Raw genomic sequence first — 18,909 nt, 5'->3', positions numbered from 1 at the left:
TCGTGCCTCCAGCAACCCATCTAGCCGCGTTTCTAATTTGGAGGTTGCGGTCCACACCACAGCTGTCCCACGCGCCGTTCACGGCGTGTCGCCTGCTTTTTGACGACGCCTTCTTGGGTTTTCCAAACCATTGATTTTTCAATTCCGATTTCGACGCGTTCATTCTCTCCCCTGTTTTACTATTACGCTTCACTTTCGTTTTCGCGACATCCAAGCTTGCTACACCGCGCGCGACAACTATCGCCTACACCCCCACGATATGCGATATAGGTAGCTGTAACTGCACAATCTAATCATTCCACTCAACTGCCACAGGGCTTCGCGGCACAGATCTCCTTCACCATGGCCTCGGTGCATGCATCCCCCGCGGTTCAGCATCCCGGCGCGCCAATGCCTGCTGGCGCGACCAAGCAACAGGCGGAAGAAGTTTTCAGGGTATGGCTTTCTTCAATTACGCTGGCAATGCTTTCGACTTGATTCCACATGCTGATCCAAAGTGTAGAAACTTAAGCAGATGAAAGAACAGGGCGTCCCGCCGACAGATCCCGAATACATCAAGGCCTCGCAGTTCCTCATGAACTTCCAACAACAGCATAACATGAGACGCAACCAGCAGCAGTTTATGCAGCAACAACAACTGCAAAAACAGCAAATGCAGAATGCGACCAATGGTTCGCCTGTTAATGGTGTAATACCTGGCCGACCTCTCCAGCAAGGCTCACCACAAGCGACTCAGTCTGTATCCAGCACACTCAACGCATCTGCAATGCCGAACCAGAGCTCCTCCACTCCAGCTTCTGCTGGTGCTTCCCCTTCGACCGGGTTATCTTCGAACCATTTCACCCAACAACAACTGAGCCTCCTTAGACAGCAGATCCATGCCTTCAAGCTACTTGGAAAGAATGTTGGAGTGTCAAATTCACTGCAGAAACTCATCTTCCAGCAGCGCCAGCGCAGGCAAGCTGCCATTTCCGAAACTGCTCAAGCAGCACAAGCCTCAAAACACAATCAAACCGATTCCGAACCCAAAAAAGACTCGCAAAATGGACCCGAGGCTGCAACTGAAGATGATGGATCTGAAATTCCCAAGGCGCACGTGTTCAAGACAGTAAAGTCTCCATATGGCACAAGCATGATTCGCCCTGAGATCAAGTATTTTGACCACTCACAACGAAAGAACCGATGGTTTATTCCTGGCGTCTTTCCTACAGGTATTGATTTTGACCACTTGCGATATGAGCGAGAAGTCGTTGTTTCCAACAGGATGAGACAGCGCTATGCTGAGTTGAAGAACCTGCCTGGCGATCTGGCCCATTGGGACTCCTCCAAGGAAAACTTGGAGGCTGATGACTCTCTCAAGCGCAAGGCAATCATTGAGATGAAGAGCATTGCTTTGTACGCTAAGCAGCGAGCACTTCGCGATAAGATCGGGCGACAAATGATGCATTATGATAATCTCGCAATGACAACCAACCGATCCAGCTATCGCCGAATGAAGAAGCAAAATGTGCGTGAGGCTCGCATCACAGAGAAGCTTGAGAAGCAGCAACGGGATGCCCGGGAGAACCGCGAGAAGAAGAAGCACACCGACTTCCTCAGTGCCATTAACAACCACCGAAAAGAGATCCAGGAATCGGCTTCCTCTCAACGGAACAAATCACACAAGTTGTCTCGTCTCATGTACCAGCAACACTTCAACATTGAGAAGGAAGAGCAGAAGCGTATTGAGAGAACTGCTAAGCAACGTCTGCAAGCCCTCAAGGCCAACGATGAAGAGGCGTACCTCAAGCTGCTTGACCAGGCCAAGGATACCCGTATCACGCACTTGCTCAAGCAGACTGACGGTTTCTTGCACCAACTTGCCTCCTCCGTCAAAGCACAGCAGCGCCAAGCCGCTGAGCGATATGGCGATGGAGATGAGCTGCCTATGGAAGAAAACAGCGACTATGATGAGGACGACGAGAGCAACAAGAAGATCGACTACTATGCCGTGGCACATCGTATTCGCGAAGAGGTTACCGGACAAGCTGACATGCTCGTCGGTGGCAAGCTCAAGGAGTATCAGGTCAAGGGTCTGCAGTGGATGATTTCGCTGTACAACAACAACCTCAACGGTATTTTGGCTGATGAAATGGGTCTCGGAAAGACGATTCAAACCATCAGTCTAATTACCTATCTGATTGAGCGAAAGCAGCAGCCCGGCCCCTATCTTGTTATTGTGCCTCTCAGTACACTGACCAACTGGAACCTGGAGTTTGAGCGATGGGCACCTACTATAAACCGCATTGTTTACAAGGGACCCCCCAACACCCGTAAGCTACAACAAGACAGGATCCGCCAAGGCGGATTCCAGGTTTTGCTCACAACCTACGAATACATCATCAAGGACAGACCTATCCTTAGCAAGATTAAGTGGTTCCACATGATCATTGACGAAGGCCACCGAATGAAGAACTCCAACTCCAAGCTGAGCTACACCATTCAGCAGTATTACCATACGCGTTTCCGACTCATTCTTACTGGTACACCATTGCAAAACAATCTGTCAGAGCTGTGGGCTATGCTTAACTTTGTCTTGCCAAACATCTTCAAGTCTGCAACAACTTTCGATGAATGGTTCAATACTCCCTTTGCCAACACAGGCGGACAGGACAAGATGGAACTCACAGAAGAAGAGCAGATTCTTGTTATCAGGCGTCTTCACAAGGTTCTGCGACCCTTCCTTCTGCGTCGTCTGAAGAAGGATGTCGAGAAAGATCTTCCCGACAAGACGGAAAAGGTCATCAAGTGCAAGTTTTCTGCACTTCAATCCAAGCTCTACAAGCAGATGGTTACCCACAACAAGCTTGTTGTTAGTGACGGCAAGGGTGGCAAGACGGGTGCTCGTGGACTCAGCAACATGATTATGCAGCTGCGAAAGCTTTGTAACCATCCATTTGTGTTTGACGTTGTTGAGAATGTCATGAATCCTCTCAACATCAGCAACGATCTCTTGTGGCGAACGTCTGGTAAATTTGAGTTGCTGGACAGGATTTTGCCCAAGTACCAAGCAACCGGCCATCGTGTCCTCATGTTCTTCCAAATGACTGCTATCATGGACATCATGGAGGACTACCTGCGATACAGGCGGGTGGAGTATCTTCGATTGGATGGTACGACCAAATCCGACGAGCGTTCCGACCTGCTCAGGGAGTTCAATGCCCCAGACTCCAAGTACTTCATGTTTTTGCTTTCGACCCGTGCCGGTGGATTGGGTCTCAACTTGCAAACAGCCGATACAGTTATCATCTACGATTCTGATTGGAATCCTCACCAAGATTTGCAGGCTCAGGATCGTGCTCATCGTATTGGTCAAAAGAACGAAGTTCGAATTCTGCGACTCATCAGTTCTAACTCAGTCGAAGAGAAGATTCTTGAGCGAGCACGATTCAAGTTGGATATGGATGGAAAGGTTATTCAAGCCGGTCGTTTCGATAACAAATCATCAGAAACCGACCGTGACGCCATGCTTCGAACTCTGTTGGAGACAGCCGACATGGCCGAATCCGGCGATCAGGATGAGATGGAGGATGAAGAGCTCAACATGTTGCTGGCACGTAGCGATGACGAGATAGCAGTCTTCCAAAAGCTCGATGAGGAACGGATGAAGACTTCGCCTTACGGCACGGGGCCAGGCACCAAGGGTCGACTAATGGGTGAGGATGAATTGCCTGAGATTTATTTGAACGAAGGCAACCCAATGGACGAAGAGACCGAGGAAGTCATACTGGGCCGTGGAGCTCGTGAACGCACCAAGGTCAAATATGACGATGGTCTCACTGAAGAGCAATGGCTGATGGCAGTGGACGATGACGATGATTCTCCTGAAGCTGCTGCTGCTCGCAAACAAGCCCGTAGGGACAGGCGCGACAACAATAGGTTAAAGAAATCCGCCATCCTCGGCTCGATGGATGAATCACCTTCTGGCAGTAGAGCAAGCACCGAAGAGATTGAGATTGAGATCGAGACCCCGAAGAAGCGAGGGCGCAAACCAGGTAGCAAGAACGAGAAGCGCAAGGCTGAAGAGGGCAACGATGAACCACCTCCCAAGAAGCGGCGCGGACCTCAGGGTCGACCTAGTAAGGTCAGTCTCGAGTCACGAATCCCAGCCCATCAGCGAGAAGTACTGCAGAAGAGTCTTCGCAGCTTATACGATGGTCTCATGACGATGGAGGTGGACGATATTGAACCTCCAGAGGATGACGAGTCGGACCCCGGCAAGCGCCTTATTATTGGACCCTTCATCAAGTTGCCTCCCAAGCGCGACTACGCCGACTACTACCTCATCATTCAGAATCCCATTTGCATGAACCAGATTCAGACCCGAATTAAGAAGGAGGAGTACACTTCGTTGAGCGGACTACGGAAAGACATCGAGCTGATGATCCGCAACTGCCAAACGTACAACGAGGATGGAAGCATTCTGTATCAGGATGCTAAGATCATGAACGTAAGTGACCCTTTGTTCCAGCCTTACTTGTCACAACGTCTAATTTTATACAGGAATTCTTCAACTCCAAGTACCAAGAAGAACTGGCAGCGCATCCTGAACTTCAAGAACTTGAAGAAGGAGGCAAGGACAGTTCGGTGGCGCCCTCTGGCAGTGGCGGCACACCTCAACCCAGCGGCACTCGCATCAAGTTGATTTCAAATAGCGCGAGAGAAGCGAACGGCGGTAGCACTGCCGCACAGAGTGACGAGGAATGAAGGACGTATTATTGAGAAAGCTCAGTGCCCTTGATCTCGAAAAAGGGTCACAAAACGACCTCTACAGTTGCATCGCCGTTGGTGGCGATTGTTTGATGATATATGCAATGGCGTTGGGCAGGACAGGTGACAATAAACAAATATGTGGTCGAGGACAGAAGAGGAGATTCAATACCACCATAAAGATGCATGATCTGGAGCTCTTTGATGGGTTTGCCAAAGAACTGCTTTGGATCTTGGAATGCGTCGAGCCTGTAAAGGGACGGCGAAACAGCATTACGTATTTAGATATCAGTAGGATGTATTTTAATAGAAGCTTGACATGTTGTCACTTTCATCTAGCAGAATGATCATTGACAGTTGTATGGTGACTATGAATGATGTGAATTGTAGACAGGTAAATGGTTGTTGTGACCATAGATGTTTGAGTAAAAATGTTTGACAGTTCCAGTTACATCAAGTCAGGTGTCCTGCCTGAGCTTGGTCTTTGCCAACTCAGCCCAGCGAGGCTTGTCCTTGTTCGCCACGCCTTCAACACACACAAACAAGCATAAACGTTCCAGTGACACCTCCCTTTTCCCCCTGCTCTATCGGGTTAGATGGAAAAGACTTGAAGATGAAGAAGACACTGCTTCTTTGTTTTATTCACGGCTTCAAGGTAAGTCTACCCCTCCCCCGCATTATCCTAGTTCGGAGTCGTAATCAGTTTGAGCTAACGCGGATCAAGGGCGGCGAGGACACTTTTGGTGTCGACTACCAGTTTACCAAGGACCTGCGTGACTTGGTGAGAGAGGCTCTGCCAAAGATCAAAGTTGAGTCGATCGTCTATCCCAAATATGAGACTCGTGGAGATTTGGGAAACTGCGTGAGTCACTTTCGTGACTGGTAAGTATTCACCCCCATTATTTGATAGAGTATAAGCAACGTCGATTAATGTTATTGCGTATAGGCTGCAGGACAGAGTCATCGACATGGAAGTGGCAGCTGGTACGCCTTCACCAACGATAGAGCCCTCAGTGCGCACCATTCTCATCGGTCACTCTATGGGTGGTATCGTGGCAGCTGAGATGCTTATCGGCTTGGCCTCTGAGAAGCCCATCTACACTGAAGACGGCATTCAAAAATCCGAGACACCCAGTTTCAACTCTCTCATGTTTCCCTACATCCAGGGTGTTCTCGCCTTTGATACTCCTTACCTGGGCATTTCGCCCGGCGTGGTAGCCCATGGTGCTGAGGATCAGTATCAAACTGCTTCGCAAGCTATAGGCGCCATCTCGCAGTTGAGCGGACTCGGAGCATCATTCTGGGGTGCCACACAAGCTGCATCGGCCACAACAACCCCAGCCCTCCCAAAGACGGCTGGAGCTTTACCGGCTCCCTCGGCGTCTGGTGGTAGCCAGTGGCAGAAATGGGGCAAGATGGCCATGTACGCCGGTGCAGCTGGGGCTGTGGCCGCAGGAGGTGCAGCTGCATGGATGAACCGTGACCAGCTGGGCGAAGGATGGTCCTGGGCGTCTTCACATCTCGAGTTTGTGGGATGTCTTGCCAGAGGAGAAGAGCTACGTAAGCGTGTGTCGTGTCTCCTCCAACTTCGAGAGGAGCTCGATGTGGGTTTTGCAAATATGTACACTCGTCTCGGAAAGGCGGCGCCAGCGAAGGAGATCAACCTTGTTGGGACGGTTCTGGGAAAAGATCGGACGTTCTGCAATCTTCCCAAGAAGCAGCCCGGGGGAGTGTGGAAGGAGGCCATCAACGATAAGGCGACAGACGAGGCCGGGGCACACATGAGTGAGTTGCAGATCCTACACGAAGAGTTGGTTTATATGCTAATAAATGCTTTAGACATGTTTACTCCGAAAGAGAACCCGGGGTACAACAAGCTGGCCCAAGATGCCACACAATTCATTCACGACTGGTTGCAGAACGACTGGTACCAGACAAGTGCTGAAGAACCATTGCTTCTGAAGGAAGCACCGAAACCTGCTGATAATCCTCTACATGAGGAAAACCCTTGGGCTGATGAGAAGCCTTCTCCTGAAGATGCAGGCGTTCGGGATATTCTTTAACATGTTTCGTCTTTTTAATAAATAGTTTCCCTAGACTCTATGTATTACTGGACCAGGTAAACGGCCCATATCAATTGTCCCAATGGTCAGTAAACCAGCCACTTTTTGACATTCCCTCTATATCGTCCGTGACTCTTATTTATTGGGCCTTCTGACCCTGAGCCTTCATGTTGCGCATAACCTTGCGTCTCTGGGTCATCATGTGCGAGTACAAGACATAAGATCCTGCACAAAGTTAGTGTCAACATTCAATATTTGTGATTTCCAACACTTACCAGGAACATAGATGGCCAAAATAGCCTGCAGAGCAAACTTGTACAGCTCATTGAGGTGGCCCGCAGGCGCGGTGGCCAACCAGATGAGCCAGCACTCGCTGAAGATACCAACAGGGTAGAGCACGAAGAAGGTGTTGTAGCGCAACCAAGTAAGGAACTTGGGCTGGAAACCGGACAGCGTGAGGGCGAAGAAGGAGTATCGGATGATCTCGGTGACGGACCAGGCGATGAGCATGGACGAATAGAAAGGCGAGAGGGCGAGGAAGGGGAAGACGTCGACAACGGCCCAGACGAGGAGGAAGCGTGATGAAACTTGCATGAGAGTTGTGAAGAGGGGAGCGCGAACGACACCTGGAGAAGAAGCATGTTAGTATATTATTCCGGATTTCGAGGAGTGACAGGTAGATCGTACCGAGCAGCGAGTGCATCACTTCCAAGCCAGCCAAAGTCTGCGTCCACTTTGTGAACTCGCCAACATTGGGGTAAACATACTCAGGCCCATGAAGGCCGAGCAGCATGACAGTGCGACCGAGCACGACGGACCATAGGACGGCTGAGACGAAGTTGTAGAAGATCAGATAGGCCTTGTTAACGGTTGAAGCTGGCTTCAGGGGCCGCTTTGTAGCGGCAGCAGTGTCGGCGGCCATTGTAGCAGATTTGTGAAGAGTAGCGATTGAATATACAGAGACTGCGAAGGGGCCACTCGGATTGAGAGGCTGGCGATTGGAAAAAGAGGTTGAAGCTCTGTATATGTACAGATATTCAAGATGGGAAAATAGATGTTGAGGAGGCCATTTTACTTTAGGATGTAGCTAGCTTCCCCATCGGGTTTAACGTGCTGCTGTCAGTGGTTTTGGTGGGGACATGAACGGGGACGGGGGATTTACCACTGTATTCAGGTACCGCCCAGGTAGCCAATAGATATTAAAGAGTTGATAATACAGAACACAGGTAAGTAAACTCCATTTCTACTATTTAGCTACTAAGGTATAATTTATACTGCCGTAATGTTAGTGAGATAAAGTATGATTGACGCTTATACGAAGAGATGATACGAATGATCAGGCTCAAGGTTGCTGACCATGCATATCCCAACAATTCGTCGCCTCTGATAGTTGAATCAAGCCACAAGCTCCTATCAAGTTAATCTACAGACAAATAAAATGAATCGTTTTATTCTGCAATCTGTTAAATCCACTTCTACATCAGTAAGTAGCAGTCAATCTCTGAACAAGGTAATCACCACTGTTGATACCATCATACTTCTTATCCTTCTCCGTCTCAAAAGTCCCCGGAATAGCCTCGATGAAACTCTTGAAGTTGGGGTTGCAAAAGTATCTGCTCTCAAATTAGTCCAAAGCCCAAGATTGTGTACTATCAAACAGCTACTTACGCAATGCTGTAACGAGGGGGATAAGATTCTGCCTCTTTCTGTGGTGGTTCGACAACTCTATGAATAGTACTCTTGATCATATCGTTACTCCATCTAGCGAGTAAATCGCCAGCGTTGACGACCACAGTACCTTCAATAGGCGTTGCATCGACGAATTGGCCCGTCGGGCTTTTGACTTGTAGTCCACCCCGAACATCTTGAAACAGGAGAGTGATTGAACCATAGTCCTAGTTCTATTAGTAACCCGAGTTTAGTTATAAGAGTCACTTACACTGTGCTCTCCAGCTCTGACAGTTCCTGGGTTCATCTTGAAGACATTAGACTGGACTGACGGGTAGTGCAACAAACGCAGCGTGTTATCCCCAACGTCAACGAAACCGTCAAAGAAACCATCGTCAAGGCCCATGCCAACAGCGATGGCTTTCATCACCTCAACGTGCAACTGGCGACACTGCTCGAAAAACCCAAGCATGTCCTTTCGGAAACCTACAAGTTCGCCACTCTCTTCAAGCCAATAATTCGGGTGTCCAGCTTCGTTTTCACGGCCAATCTCGAGACTCTCTTTTATATCTGGCAAAGCAGCACGCATCTTCTCAACGTCGGCCAGGTCAGTGAGCTGACTGACTTTCTCTCTACCAGGAGCTGAGTAGCCTCGGTTGGCTTCTGGTGTCGTCCAAACAACTTTCATTTTTGATTCGAGAGGCTGATCGAACCAGCGGGCAGACATGTCAAATGCATGCTGTAATTCTTTTGGAGAAACGGGATGGTTCTTGAGGTAGATGAAGCCAGCAGTTTTGAAGCCTTCGAGAATGGCATTTGCAGTGTCATTACGTTCAGAAGGGGTTCCGTTAAGGAAAAGGGAGAAATCAATGAGCTTTAGATGGATTAACTGGTACGAACTCGTACGTTCCAAGTATGGGCCGACCTACGGGAATTGAGAGACCCTCCTTGCTCACAGCAAGATCTGAGGTCATGATATCAGTTAGAAAACACAAAGTTATCGCGAGTATTTGATTTATGAATGAAAAGAAGCCAGAATGGGATCTCCTAGAGAATCACAGCATTCAATGCAAAGTCATATTATAGAAAGCCATTGCTTCGCCGCAATACAACGGCACCTTCCAGTTATATACAAACACTAGATAATGCTCCCGGCATGAGCTGATAAGCGTGGCGCTTTCCCTGCAGCCGTTGCATCACACCCCAACTGTCGCCGATAAGCTGTTTAAACGATACGACGTACATAATCAGGCCGTGAAGCAATGTTGATAACAATCATGAATGCGGGGTAATTCATGCGCGTTCCTCAAGTTGGGCAACGCAACCTGTTGATCTGCAACGTTGCGGCTTGTCCCGCGAGATAATGAGGGTGTCCTGAAACTGTGCCGCCGCGGCTTGTTACGCCAGGCAAACAAGACTCCGAGAAGGAGGTGTCCTGGCCAGATCCTACCTTGGTAGCTTCTTTACAAATTCACTCATAAGAGTCTAACTCAAGTTCCAACACCATCAGTTCCAGTAGACTCAGCCTCTCTTATCATTCACCCAAGCACCATGTCGTCCTCTTCAGCACGCGTGGTCGATATCCACACGCACATGTACCCTCCCTCTTACATCCAAATACTGGAATCCCGTTCCGCCATCCCCCTCGTTCGCAAGTTTCCTCAAGCATCCGATCCTAGACTCATCCTTCTAGAGGCAGAAGTCAAGGCTCTGGAAGAAGCAACACGAGATTCTGAAGCGAAGCCACCTGGTCGACCTCTGACGTCTCACTATGCGTCGCTTGCTCAAAAGGTACACTTCATGGACACGCATAAGATTGATATATCTGTCATATCTCTAGCGAATCCATGGCTGGACTTTCTGGACCCTTCAGAGTCTGGATCCATAGCAGAGTCTGTCAACCAAGAGTTTTCACGCATGTGCGGCGAGCATCCGGGAAGGCTCTTCTTCTTCGGCACACTGCCTTTGACGGCAAACTTGGAAACCATTCTTGAGTCGATCAAGAGTCTCCCAAAGCTCAAGTATTGCAGAGGAGTCATCCTGGGCACTTCAGGACTCGGCAAAGGCTTGGACGATCCTGAACTTTTGCCCATTTTCGAGGCTCTTGCCCGAGCAGAGTTGACAGTGTTTTTACACCCTCACTATGGTCTCCCGAACGATGTTTGGGGTCCTCGAGCGAGCGCCGAATATGGCCACGTCCTTCCCTTGGCCCTTGGCTTTCCCATGGAGACAACCATCGCCGTTGCCAGGATGTACCTGGCGGGTGTCTTTGACAAAGTACCAGATCTGCGCATGATCCTCGCCCACAGTGGCGGAACACTTCCTTTCCTTGCCGGCAGAATCGAAAGCTGCATTATGCATGACGGGCAGTTTCTCCGGGAAGGAAAACTAGCCAAGGGCCGTCGAACGGTGTGGGACGTGCTAAAAGAACAGATATATCTTGACGCCGTCATTTACTCGGAAGTTGGCCTCAAAGCAGCCATTCAGGCCAGCGGGGCCGACAGGCTCATGTTTGGTACCGATCACCCTTTCTTCCCACCTCTTACAAGCGACGAGCAAGGTGAATGGGAGAGCGTGAGCCTGAACGCAGAAGCTGTTATTCGTGCAGTTGGACAAGGCACAGGGGACTGTGAGAACGTCATGGGAATGAACGCAGTCAAGATATTGAGACTTGACAGTGAATCATAATTCTAAATGCATGGTATTAGCACAAGATAGAAACGCCATTCAGGCGTACAGACAAGGCTACCGACCTAACTCCAATTTTGTTTCCATAAAACGCCCCAAATCATGATGCAGATGCCTGCTCGGCAAATCGAACCTCGGCCTGGTGAATCCTTGTCTTTGCTTCGAGGAGGCCTTGCTCTGCTTGTTGGTACTCTTCCGGTGTTGCTTGATTCTTTTGTAGATTCTTGACGGCCTGAACAGCACGCAACTTGTCGCAGACCAATTCCCAGTAAAGTTTCTGTTCTGTGCCGAAATCCACCGAGTAGTCTCCTGGCACGTTCATAGCACCGTTGACTGGGCCAGACGCTGGCTTGCCATCTGTAGCCTCGGCAGCCATCCGCGACTTGCGCAGGAACTTTTCTCTCGCCTCATCCTGCTTTTTCTTCTCCTTCTTTTCCTTTAGGCGTCTCTTTGCTTCGGCAAGATCCTCAACTTCTTGCGCAGCAGCAGCTTGACGCTTTTCCTCCTCCTCACGCAAGCGCCTTTGCTCGACCAGTCGTGACCTTTCCTTCTCTATTTCATCCTTCTCCCGTTGCTCCTTTTCCTCACGCTGGACCTTCCAAGCGTTTTCTCGGGCTTCAAGATCGTCAACTAGAGCCTTGTTCTTTTTATCCCTAGCCTCGTACTCTTGTTTTCGCAAGAGGGCTGCCTTGATAGCGCCATCGTAGGCGCCGCGCGCCCCAGGATCGGAAAGGATGTCGCGGGCGCGTTCGAACTTTTCCCATACTTCTGCGTCGAATTTATCGCCTGCTTTATCGGGGTGGTACTTTAAGGAGCGCTTTCGCCAGGCGCGGTGGATCTCTTCTTTGGGTGTGAGGGCATCGACGCCGAGAAGTTCGTAGAGGTCTTCATTTTTGGAGGCGTATTCCTGCGCATATTGCAGCAGGTCGGCTGATTTCGAGTCCGTCATTCTGGATCCTGTAGCTGACGGGCGGTTCGTGTGTTATAACCTGAGAGAACGAGTGAGGAAAGAAGTTAAAGGTTCCAGATTTTTGGTTGGCAAGCTTGAACTTCTTGTCGCATCACGAAAACACGTGACCTTGCACTTATACTCTGCATCCAAGTAGGTTTCTGTCAAATGATTGCACAAGAAGCGATGGACATCAAAGGTAGCAACATATATATCATCTTGTTGAAACTATAAATTAAAATACGTATAAATCGTGGTTGGAAGAGTTAACTTTCCAGGCCCTTGCTCTTAATCCGGCTACCTAAATACCATCCGGTCTCATATCCATCTCTTAAGTGCTTGTTGCACCTTTAAAAGTCAATCATATCTGCAAAATGATAGACATTTGGAGTTCCTGCCGACAGGCTGAGAAGATATCGCTCATACGGTCCCAGCGGTTCCTCAACCATGACCCGTTGCCTCTTATCAGTAGGGCCATTCTTCTCGCTCCCGATATATTCCCAAACCCATCTTCCCTTTGACCAGTCGTTGGGATGGCCCATGTTATCTTTTGCGGAATGTGGACACCAGCCCGGCTCCTGTGGTACTGGGTCGTTATACTTCTCTCGTGTGCGCTTCAACTTCCACTTCCCGAGCAACGCTGGGCAGTCCCAGACATGCTCATCATCCAGGCTGAGTCCTTTACAGGCAAGCCGAATCCTCACTGAGCTATGTATGCGCTCGTTTGTGTCCAGAAGATATCTAGACTTGTCTGATTTTGACCTGCGGTCGGTTGGTCTGTACAGACCTGGTGTGCGAATTGTCTGGCCGGAAAGTTTATAGAGGATACCTGGTGACTTATTGATTGCCCCAAGTCCCCAAGGTCTGAATGGGCGATTATTTTCGTAGATAGGGCTCATTGCCCATTTACGCATCTTCTGTTTCTGCTTCTTCTTCCTCGACTTGATACTTAGTTTTGAGGGAGTCTTGTGATAATACTTGACGTTTTGCACGAAGCAGCGTTCCAAAGAAGGCAGATCAAACTCGACACCAATGGAGGCCAATTGGTCCATCATCCCTAACACTCAGTCATTACATATTTGAGTTAGCATGTTAGAGAAACTTACAGGCAAGTGTACAATTCGCAATACCCTGGTCTTCCCATCCACCACCAATGTTACCGTGATTACCAGGAAACCAGACCTGTCTAAGATCCGTTGTGTATCGGTTCTCAGGGAGTCTCTCCCATACTGCTGGTGAAAAAGGCGGACGAGTCTCATCCAGAGCAAGAGCTTGGAAAGCGTGCTCTATTCTGTCTGATAGATTTGTATCATGCCATTTGAACGTGCTAAGCTGGTCAGTCGTGATTCAGACAGGGTTGATTCGAGATAAGAAAAGGGGAGACTTATTCGTCATTGTCAATACGGATACCGAGCTTATCCAACCAGGCAATCTTTGGGATTCCGAGACTACCAACAGTGTCCCAGACACAAACTGCTCTGATTGTGATGATTTCGTCTCCTTGCTCGCGTCTCACACGAGTATAGCCGAGTTGCTCCAAGCGAGCTCGGTACTTGTCGGCAGCATCTTTTCCTTTTGGCTTGTCGGGAAAAGGGATGTTAGGGAACGGGTCTTCGTAGTCATCATCCATCCAATGTTGCATGTCTTTAAAAATTGGATAGAAGAACTCGACACCCTCGCGAGTAAGAAGGCCGAGGTGACCTATCATGCCGGCCACAGAGCGAACGGTGAATGCACCCCTTGAGAACCCAACGAGGATGATTTCATCTCCATCCATATAGTTTGAACATATAAAGGAATATGTTTCCCTCATGCGCTGTGAGTAAAGGTTAGTCAACATTATGTTTTGCTAAAGTCCAGCCATACCTCAGCAAGACCCTGTCCGAAAGCACCTCCAGTGATACTATCGAGCATGTTGCTGCCTGTGCCAACTCCTGACTCGTAGTTGACTACCTGGAGCTTTCCATCATTACATCTCTTCTCAAAACAGCGTGAGATACGTGTCACGTTGGATGGGACTTGAAGAGAGCCTTCTTTCTCGAACAAACCAGGCTCTTGGTAGCCTTTGTCACTGTCCATCCACGTTCCATCACAACAAGCAATCAATCGCTTGAACGTCTTTGGTGTGGGTTCTGTGGTCATATTGGAAGTCAATGAAAGAAGAACAGTTAGTTCTGCGACACCTTGCAGGTTATCACAGATGGCCTTTTAAATATTAGAGAATAACAGAGACTGATTGATGTCGTGAATTCAGAAATGTATTACAGGCGTCAAACGTCAGCTTTCAACCGTTTTGCCATTCATGAGATTAATTAAGCGACGGGCCAAGACTTTCCCCCCTGTTCTCCATCGCAACATTACAGGGCTGACGGAGGTTTACGAGATTAGACACTTTCTGAGCGACGATCCAAGGCTAAATAATAAGCTTGTGGTCGTATTTCTGACTTTCAATTGGGTAAACATAACGGGTTGAATATATTCGCTTTGTATTCCGCGAATGAACTTGTTTGTCTTGGCCCTCGTGTTGCAGGCAGAAAGAAATATGGCAACCTAAGTTGGGGGCTGGCTCGGCCTGTTGCTGACAACCTGCATAGAGGAAAATACAGCGACTTTTCAGCTGTTGTCTTATTAGGGCTGATTGCTTATGGTTGTTTGGGAGCTTTGCCAATGGATGGACGTGTTTTGTTGATGAGCGTTCGCTCTACCCGACCGACATATGCAGAACATTTGGCATAACCACAATCTCTCGGAAGGCTATATTACATGCCTCAAGAACGACAGTTTATCATTCGATAATTGTATTACTTTTTGTAAATCGGCTGTGTAGGTAGGGCTGCGCCATGGTACATACACTACTATGTACATATGAACTTCTTTTTCCAGACATATTTTTACAATGATATACAATATAGTACAATATAGATCCATGCCTGTCACACTCTACTTCTGATGCCTTGAATGCTCAGCATCGAGCCCTTTCCTCAACCAATCCGGTACAAAGGCCTTGACCTTGACTCTATTCCGGTTCTCCTCCTCGCCCCAGTCCAGCACGAACTCGTCCTCGGGATTAAACGCTCCTGATGCCGCATCACCCGGCAGTGTGACATCAGTCATGTTCTCCAGGCGACACAACCCGAGTCCAATGTTGCCCACGCCCTTGAGCCACTTGCCCGCGCTGCGTCCTCTCTTCTCGAACCGTCCAATGCTTGTGTCCCGCGGTATCATGTCCGCGCTCACGCTTTCGAGAGATGAGGCTGCAACATCCGCGTGGTACTGCAGTGTTGTTGGAGGTGCATGCTCTGTCTCGTAGATTACACATGGCAAGATTCGCTTGCGAACTACACCACGATGTCTTGTACGAATAGTGAGTTCCTGGCCGACATAGCAACCTTTGTGGAAGTCAATGCCGTTCATAATATCCATATTTGTTTCCTGTGGAAGGGCATGCTCTTTCGAGATTTCATCTTGCCCTTCGGCAATGCCATTGATATAACGTCGTATTGTGTAAGCTTCCTCGGTAGTCTTTTCGAGGTCGACTTGCGGCGTGTTTTGGTCCAGTTGCAAGAGTCGGTATCCTAATCCTGGTGCCCGTGGGTCCTGAAGAGATAGATTCGTCAACTTGACAATCGAGTCCCAGTTCGCACCATTCGAGTCATCCCAAGCATGCCACACAGACGCCTCATCCTCACCCAGTAAACGAACAGTTAACTTCGCTCTGAGTTTATAACGCTTGATATGCTTGGCCAGCGTCGGGGCGTGGCCTGCATCAACCTCAATCAAATACGCCGGCTCCTCGGATGAAAACCCGGGAGAGTTATGGTTGGGATAGACAAAGACATCGTACAAGACTCTGCCTGTAGCAGTCAAAAAAGCACCGTAGAAACCATCAGTCCTGGGCAGTCCATCTTTTGTCGTCACATTCGCAGTGATAATCCCCTGTAGAAACTTTGCCGAATCAGGCCCAGTAACAGATATGAGTCGTCGTGATGTCAAAGCCGCAAATCCCGATGCAGGTGGAGGTGGAGGGGAAAGCGAGGTCGCAAACTGTCGCCGATGTAGCCGGTCACCACTGCGGCATATTGTGAAGCTCGGTTGGCCATAAGCCAGAGCTCTCTTCGGAAGAATTCGCATCGTGAAAAGAGTGAACGAGCGGTTTAATAAGGATTTCGGCTTTTCTACACTCGAGAAAGCGTTGAATTGGTTTGCGAAAAGTTACATAATGACGTACTGACAGAGACATGGTCCGTGCGTGTTCCTCCTATGTGAACCCCGAATAAGTTATACTCGATTAATAAGATCCGCGGACTTCGGACTTTCGGAGGCTGTAGAAGCGCAAGATCTACGCTTGCATCATTCAAGTCCAAAGTTTATTAGCCGGAGGAGTTTGTTGTTCATATTGCTATTTCCGGAGGCACATGAGTGGGCTGTGTAGCGGTGTTGAAAGGGCCACCATGGCTGTCAGCACCAACATCAACAACCAACAAGACAACATCTCTACTATGTGTTTATGCTGACTAGAATAACTAAGATGTAGACAAGATCGGCGTTTGAAACGGTCAAAAGATAGTGCTTAGACAATGTCTCTCCGCATTTTGAATGTGACCAGGTAGACTTGATAAGAGAAGCAAGCCCATTACTCGCCGTATCCGCGGAGTAGAGGTCAGCAGCTCACACCGAGAGATAGGGAGGTTGTCTCTATCAAAAAGATAGATAGAGTGTGCAACTAACTACACGATCAGCAGACCCCTACCCTCTATTCGGCATATTCAAGGCACCGGCATTGACGGCTTGCTGAACTACTGCTGTAGGTAGGTAGACTTATCATGCTTGTTCCCGGTAAACAAAGTCCTCCATGCCGAGGGGTTCTCGGTAAGAAAAGAAACATGCCCGCCTCGGTCACACAGGCCAACTTCCCCAGACTCTTTTTTACTTTCCTTCTTCAACACCCGAGACCCCTGTAGCTGCAGCGTATCAGCACTGACGAACCAATGAGGCTTCTCTTTGACTTGTTCCTGGTGTCCGATTTCCGGACCCGGGTGTGTTCGGGTACTCGGAGGGGACAACGCGGAATCGTGTGGGTCATGAAAGGTCTCATGACCCGATGTGAACGTTGGAAAAACCGGCCGATACGACGTCCGTGATTCCGTATCGGACCTGTGTCGATTTTATCGATAAGGTCAGATCACTATGCCCAGTATTCCATATCTGTATTATACCGGAGCCTGGTTACAGATCTGATACAGCGAACACGCAACACAACATAGCCCCATGGAAAACAATGCAATGCATGCAATACAATGGATCTATGGATATTCGGCATAATTATTGCTTGCGCGTATGTTACGAGTTTCAGCCAATTTACGATCGTTTGATTGTACTATTATTATTCGTACCTGTTCAGGGGCATATACTATCTATAGAGCACCACTAACCTGCCTCATCGGTATGTACGCGTATGCCGTATCGATAACCAAGAAAACAGGGGCTATAGTCTTATCAATCTTATGATCACAGGACACAGATCACATCTAGTTTCCCAACCCCAGTTTTCGTATTCATCTCCCAACCCCCTTCAACCCTAGAAGAGATCTACTCTTAGCTTGGCTGTAACTGGATGAGTTCCGAACACGAATATCAAACGAGATGTGATGATTCTTGTTGAGAAAGAAGCCATGCATAAGACGATAGTGAAAGCAATTGCCAACAAAGCCTGCTCACCTTGGTAGACAAGTTCGCTTAGGCATGAGGTTTGACAATTCACCCTTTACCGCCCTTTACAATCATCTCTGTCGAGCCATCTACAGTAAAAGCAAACTACTATCTGTGGTGGTCGGTCTAGGGGCTGGCTGGACACTTAACTAGGGCTATCCAACTAGGCGCATATGTCCCGTTTCCCCAGCTGCGTCTAGAAAAGGTGTACCGGTGCCATGCCCCATTGCTTCTGGGGGCGGCTGTTCTCTGCGCTGTGCTGCCAGGTCAGGCCATCGGTGAGCAGCGACACGCCCAAGCGGTCAGTAGACAATTCAGCCTTCACGACCGCCAACATGCCCTTGCATGATTGTTACGGTAAGAACAGGTATGTGCCTGGGATTATGGGGCCGGAAAGGCTAAGGGAAAGCCAAGATGGCAATAAACACTCCCTAGTGGACAGTAACTTGGAAACGTGTCTATCATCTGGAGGATTAACACAAATGAAAAAGAAACTTCATGTCTCTTCTCCTTCTTCTGTGCCGTCCCGCTTTGATCCTGATCCTGCTCCTGATCCATAGTAATCCATCCAGACATGAAAGAACCCATATTGGATCCGTTTGTTCATGTGTCTCTGCCCAAGGTTAATTCATACTAATAAACAGACAGGCGAATGGAGTCACGTCCCATCGTAAAGAGTTTTTTTAAACAATTAAATTGAATTGTGAAAGCGGAGTTGTGTGAATCCGGGCATCCAAGTCATCCCACGCCCCTTGGAATATTGGTTTGTGATGGGGCCAATCCCGGTTTGTGCTTCACGACTTATATACATCGTTCTTTTTCTAACAGAATTTTTCAGCCTCTTCCCACTCAAGATCCAGTTTTTGACTCCATCTACCGGCTCGATGCGGCGTATGGTGGAGAAAGAAAGAATCACGAACTAGTTAGTGGAAGATCCTAAGCATGTGCGAGTGTGACGAGACCAAAAAAAAATATTGTGTAAAATATCAATTGTTGAGCTGGATTGAGAAATGCTCTGACGACTCCGCCAAGACCTAAAAACAAGTCAGGGAGGCAATGGCAGCACAAAAGCAAACCCAATGT

The 18,909-nt window shown here is 48.7% G+C and overlaps 9 protein-coding genes across 9 annotated transcripts; 4 read left to right on the top strand and 5 right to left on the bottom strand.

The window, feature by feature from the left end:
- Positions 1-342: 342 nt before the first annotated feature.
- Positions 343-5,076, top strand: FGSG_07306 (SNF2-family ATP-dependent chromatin remodeling factor snf22; the record flags this gene model as incomplete). Its single annotated transcript, XM_011328750.1, has 3 exons — positions 343-435; positions 503-4,489; positions 4,543-5,076. 3 exons carry the CDS (start codon positions 343-345, stop codon positions 4,744-4,746), a joined length of 4,284 nt encoding a protein of 1,427 aa, XP_011327052.1. The 3' UTR covers positions 4,747-5,076.
- Positions 5,077-5,362: 286 nt separating this feature from the next.
- FGSG_07305 (uncharacterized protein) lies at positions 5,363-6,853 on the top strand (the record flags this gene model as incomplete). The annotated part of the gene is made up of 4 exons (XM_011328749.1): positions 5,363-5,404; positions 5,474-5,631; positions 5,696-6,534; positions 6,589-6,853. 4 exons carry the CDS (start codon positions 5,363-5,365, stop codon positions 6,810-6,812), a joined length of 1,263 nt encoding a protein of 420 aa, XP_011327051.1. The 3' UTR covers positions 6,813-6,853.
- A 98-nt stretch (positions 6,854-6,951) lies between these two features.
- On the bottom strand, positions 6,952-7,734 carry FGSG_07304 (uncharacterized protein; the record flags this gene model as incomplete). Its single annotated transcript, XM_011328748.1, has 3 exons — positions 6,952-7,037; positions 7,088-7,438; positions 7,500-7,734. 3 exons carry the CDS (start codon positions 7,732-7,734, stop codon positions 6,952-6,954), a joined length of 672 nt encoding a protein of 223 aa, XP_011327050.1.
- Positions 7,735-8,071: 337 nt separating this feature from the next.
- Positions 8,072-9,563, bottom strand: FGSG_07303 (uncharacterized protein). Its single transcript, XM_011328747.1, has 4 exons — positions 9,410-9,563; positions 8,752-9,354; positions 8,481-8,707; positions 8,072-8,425 (listed from the first exon to the last, which is right to left on the bottom strand). Exons 1-4 carry the CDS (start codon positions 9,452-9,454, stop codon positions 8,293-8,295), a joined length of 1,008 nt encoding a protein of 335 aa, XP_011327049.1. The 5' UTR covers positions 9,455-9,563; the 3' UTR covers positions 8,072-8,292.
- Positions 9,564-10,031: 468 nt separating this feature from the next.
- On the top strand, positions 10,032-11,168 carry FGSG_07302 (uncharacterized protein; the record flags this gene model as incomplete). The annotated part of the gene is made up of 1 exon (XM_011328746.1): positions 10,032-11,168. One exon carries the CDS (start codon positions 10,032-10,034, stop codon positions 11,166-11,168), a length of 1,137 nt encoding a protein of 378 aa, XP_011327048.1.
- Positions 11,169-11,268: 100 nt separating this feature from the next.
- FGSG_07301 (uncharacterized protein) lies at positions 11,269-12,117 on the bottom strand (the record flags this gene model as incomplete). Its single annotated transcript, XM_011328745.1, has 1 exon — positions 11,269-12,117. One exon carries the CDS (start codon positions 12,115-12,117, stop codon positions 11,269-11,271), a length of 849 nt encoding a protein of 282 aa, XP_011327047.1.
- Positions 12,118-12,467: 350 nt separating this feature from the next.
- On the bottom strand, positions 12,468-14,259 carry FGSG_07300 (uncharacterized protein; the record flags this gene model as incomplete). Its single annotated transcript, XM_011328744.1, has 4 exons — positions 12,468-13,174; positions 13,224-13,412; positions 13,528-13,933; positions 13,984-14,259. 4 exons carry the CDS (start codon positions 14,257-14,259, stop codon positions 12,468-12,470), a joined length of 1,578 nt encoding a protein of 525 aa, XP_011327046.1.
- A 798-nt stretch (positions 14,260-15,057) lies between these two features.
- FGSG_07299 (uncharacterized protein) lies at positions 15,058-16,248 on the bottom strand (the record flags this gene model as incomplete). Its single annotated transcript, XM_011328743.1, has 1 exon — positions 15,058-16,248. The coding sequence occupies one exon, from the start codon at positions 16,246-16,248 to the stop codon at positions 15,058-15,060; it is 1,191 nt and encodes a 396-aa protein (XP_011327045.1).
- A 1,796-nt stretch (positions 16,249-18,044) lies between these two features.
- FGSG_13115 (uncharacterized protein) lies at positions 18,045-18,386 on the top strand (the record flags this gene model as incomplete). Its single annotated transcript, XM_011328742.1, has 1 exon — positions 18,045-18,386. The coding sequence occupies one exon, from the start codon at positions 18,045-18,047 to the stop codon at positions 18,384-18,386; it is 342 nt and encodes a 113-aa protein (XP_011327044.1).
- Between the last annotated feature and the right edge of the window lie 523 nt (positions 18,387-18,909).

This window comes from Fusarium graminearum, chromosome 4, assembly GCF_000240135.3.
Source record: "Fusarium graminearum PH-1 chromosome 4, whole genome shotgun sequence".
Classification (NCBI taxonomy): Eukaryota; Fungi; Ascomycota; class Sordariomycetes; order Hypocreales; family Nectriaceae; genus Fusarium; species Fusarium graminearum.
Note: the sequence above shows the minus strand (reverse complement) of the source record. Positions and strands in the feature narration are given on the sequence as shown.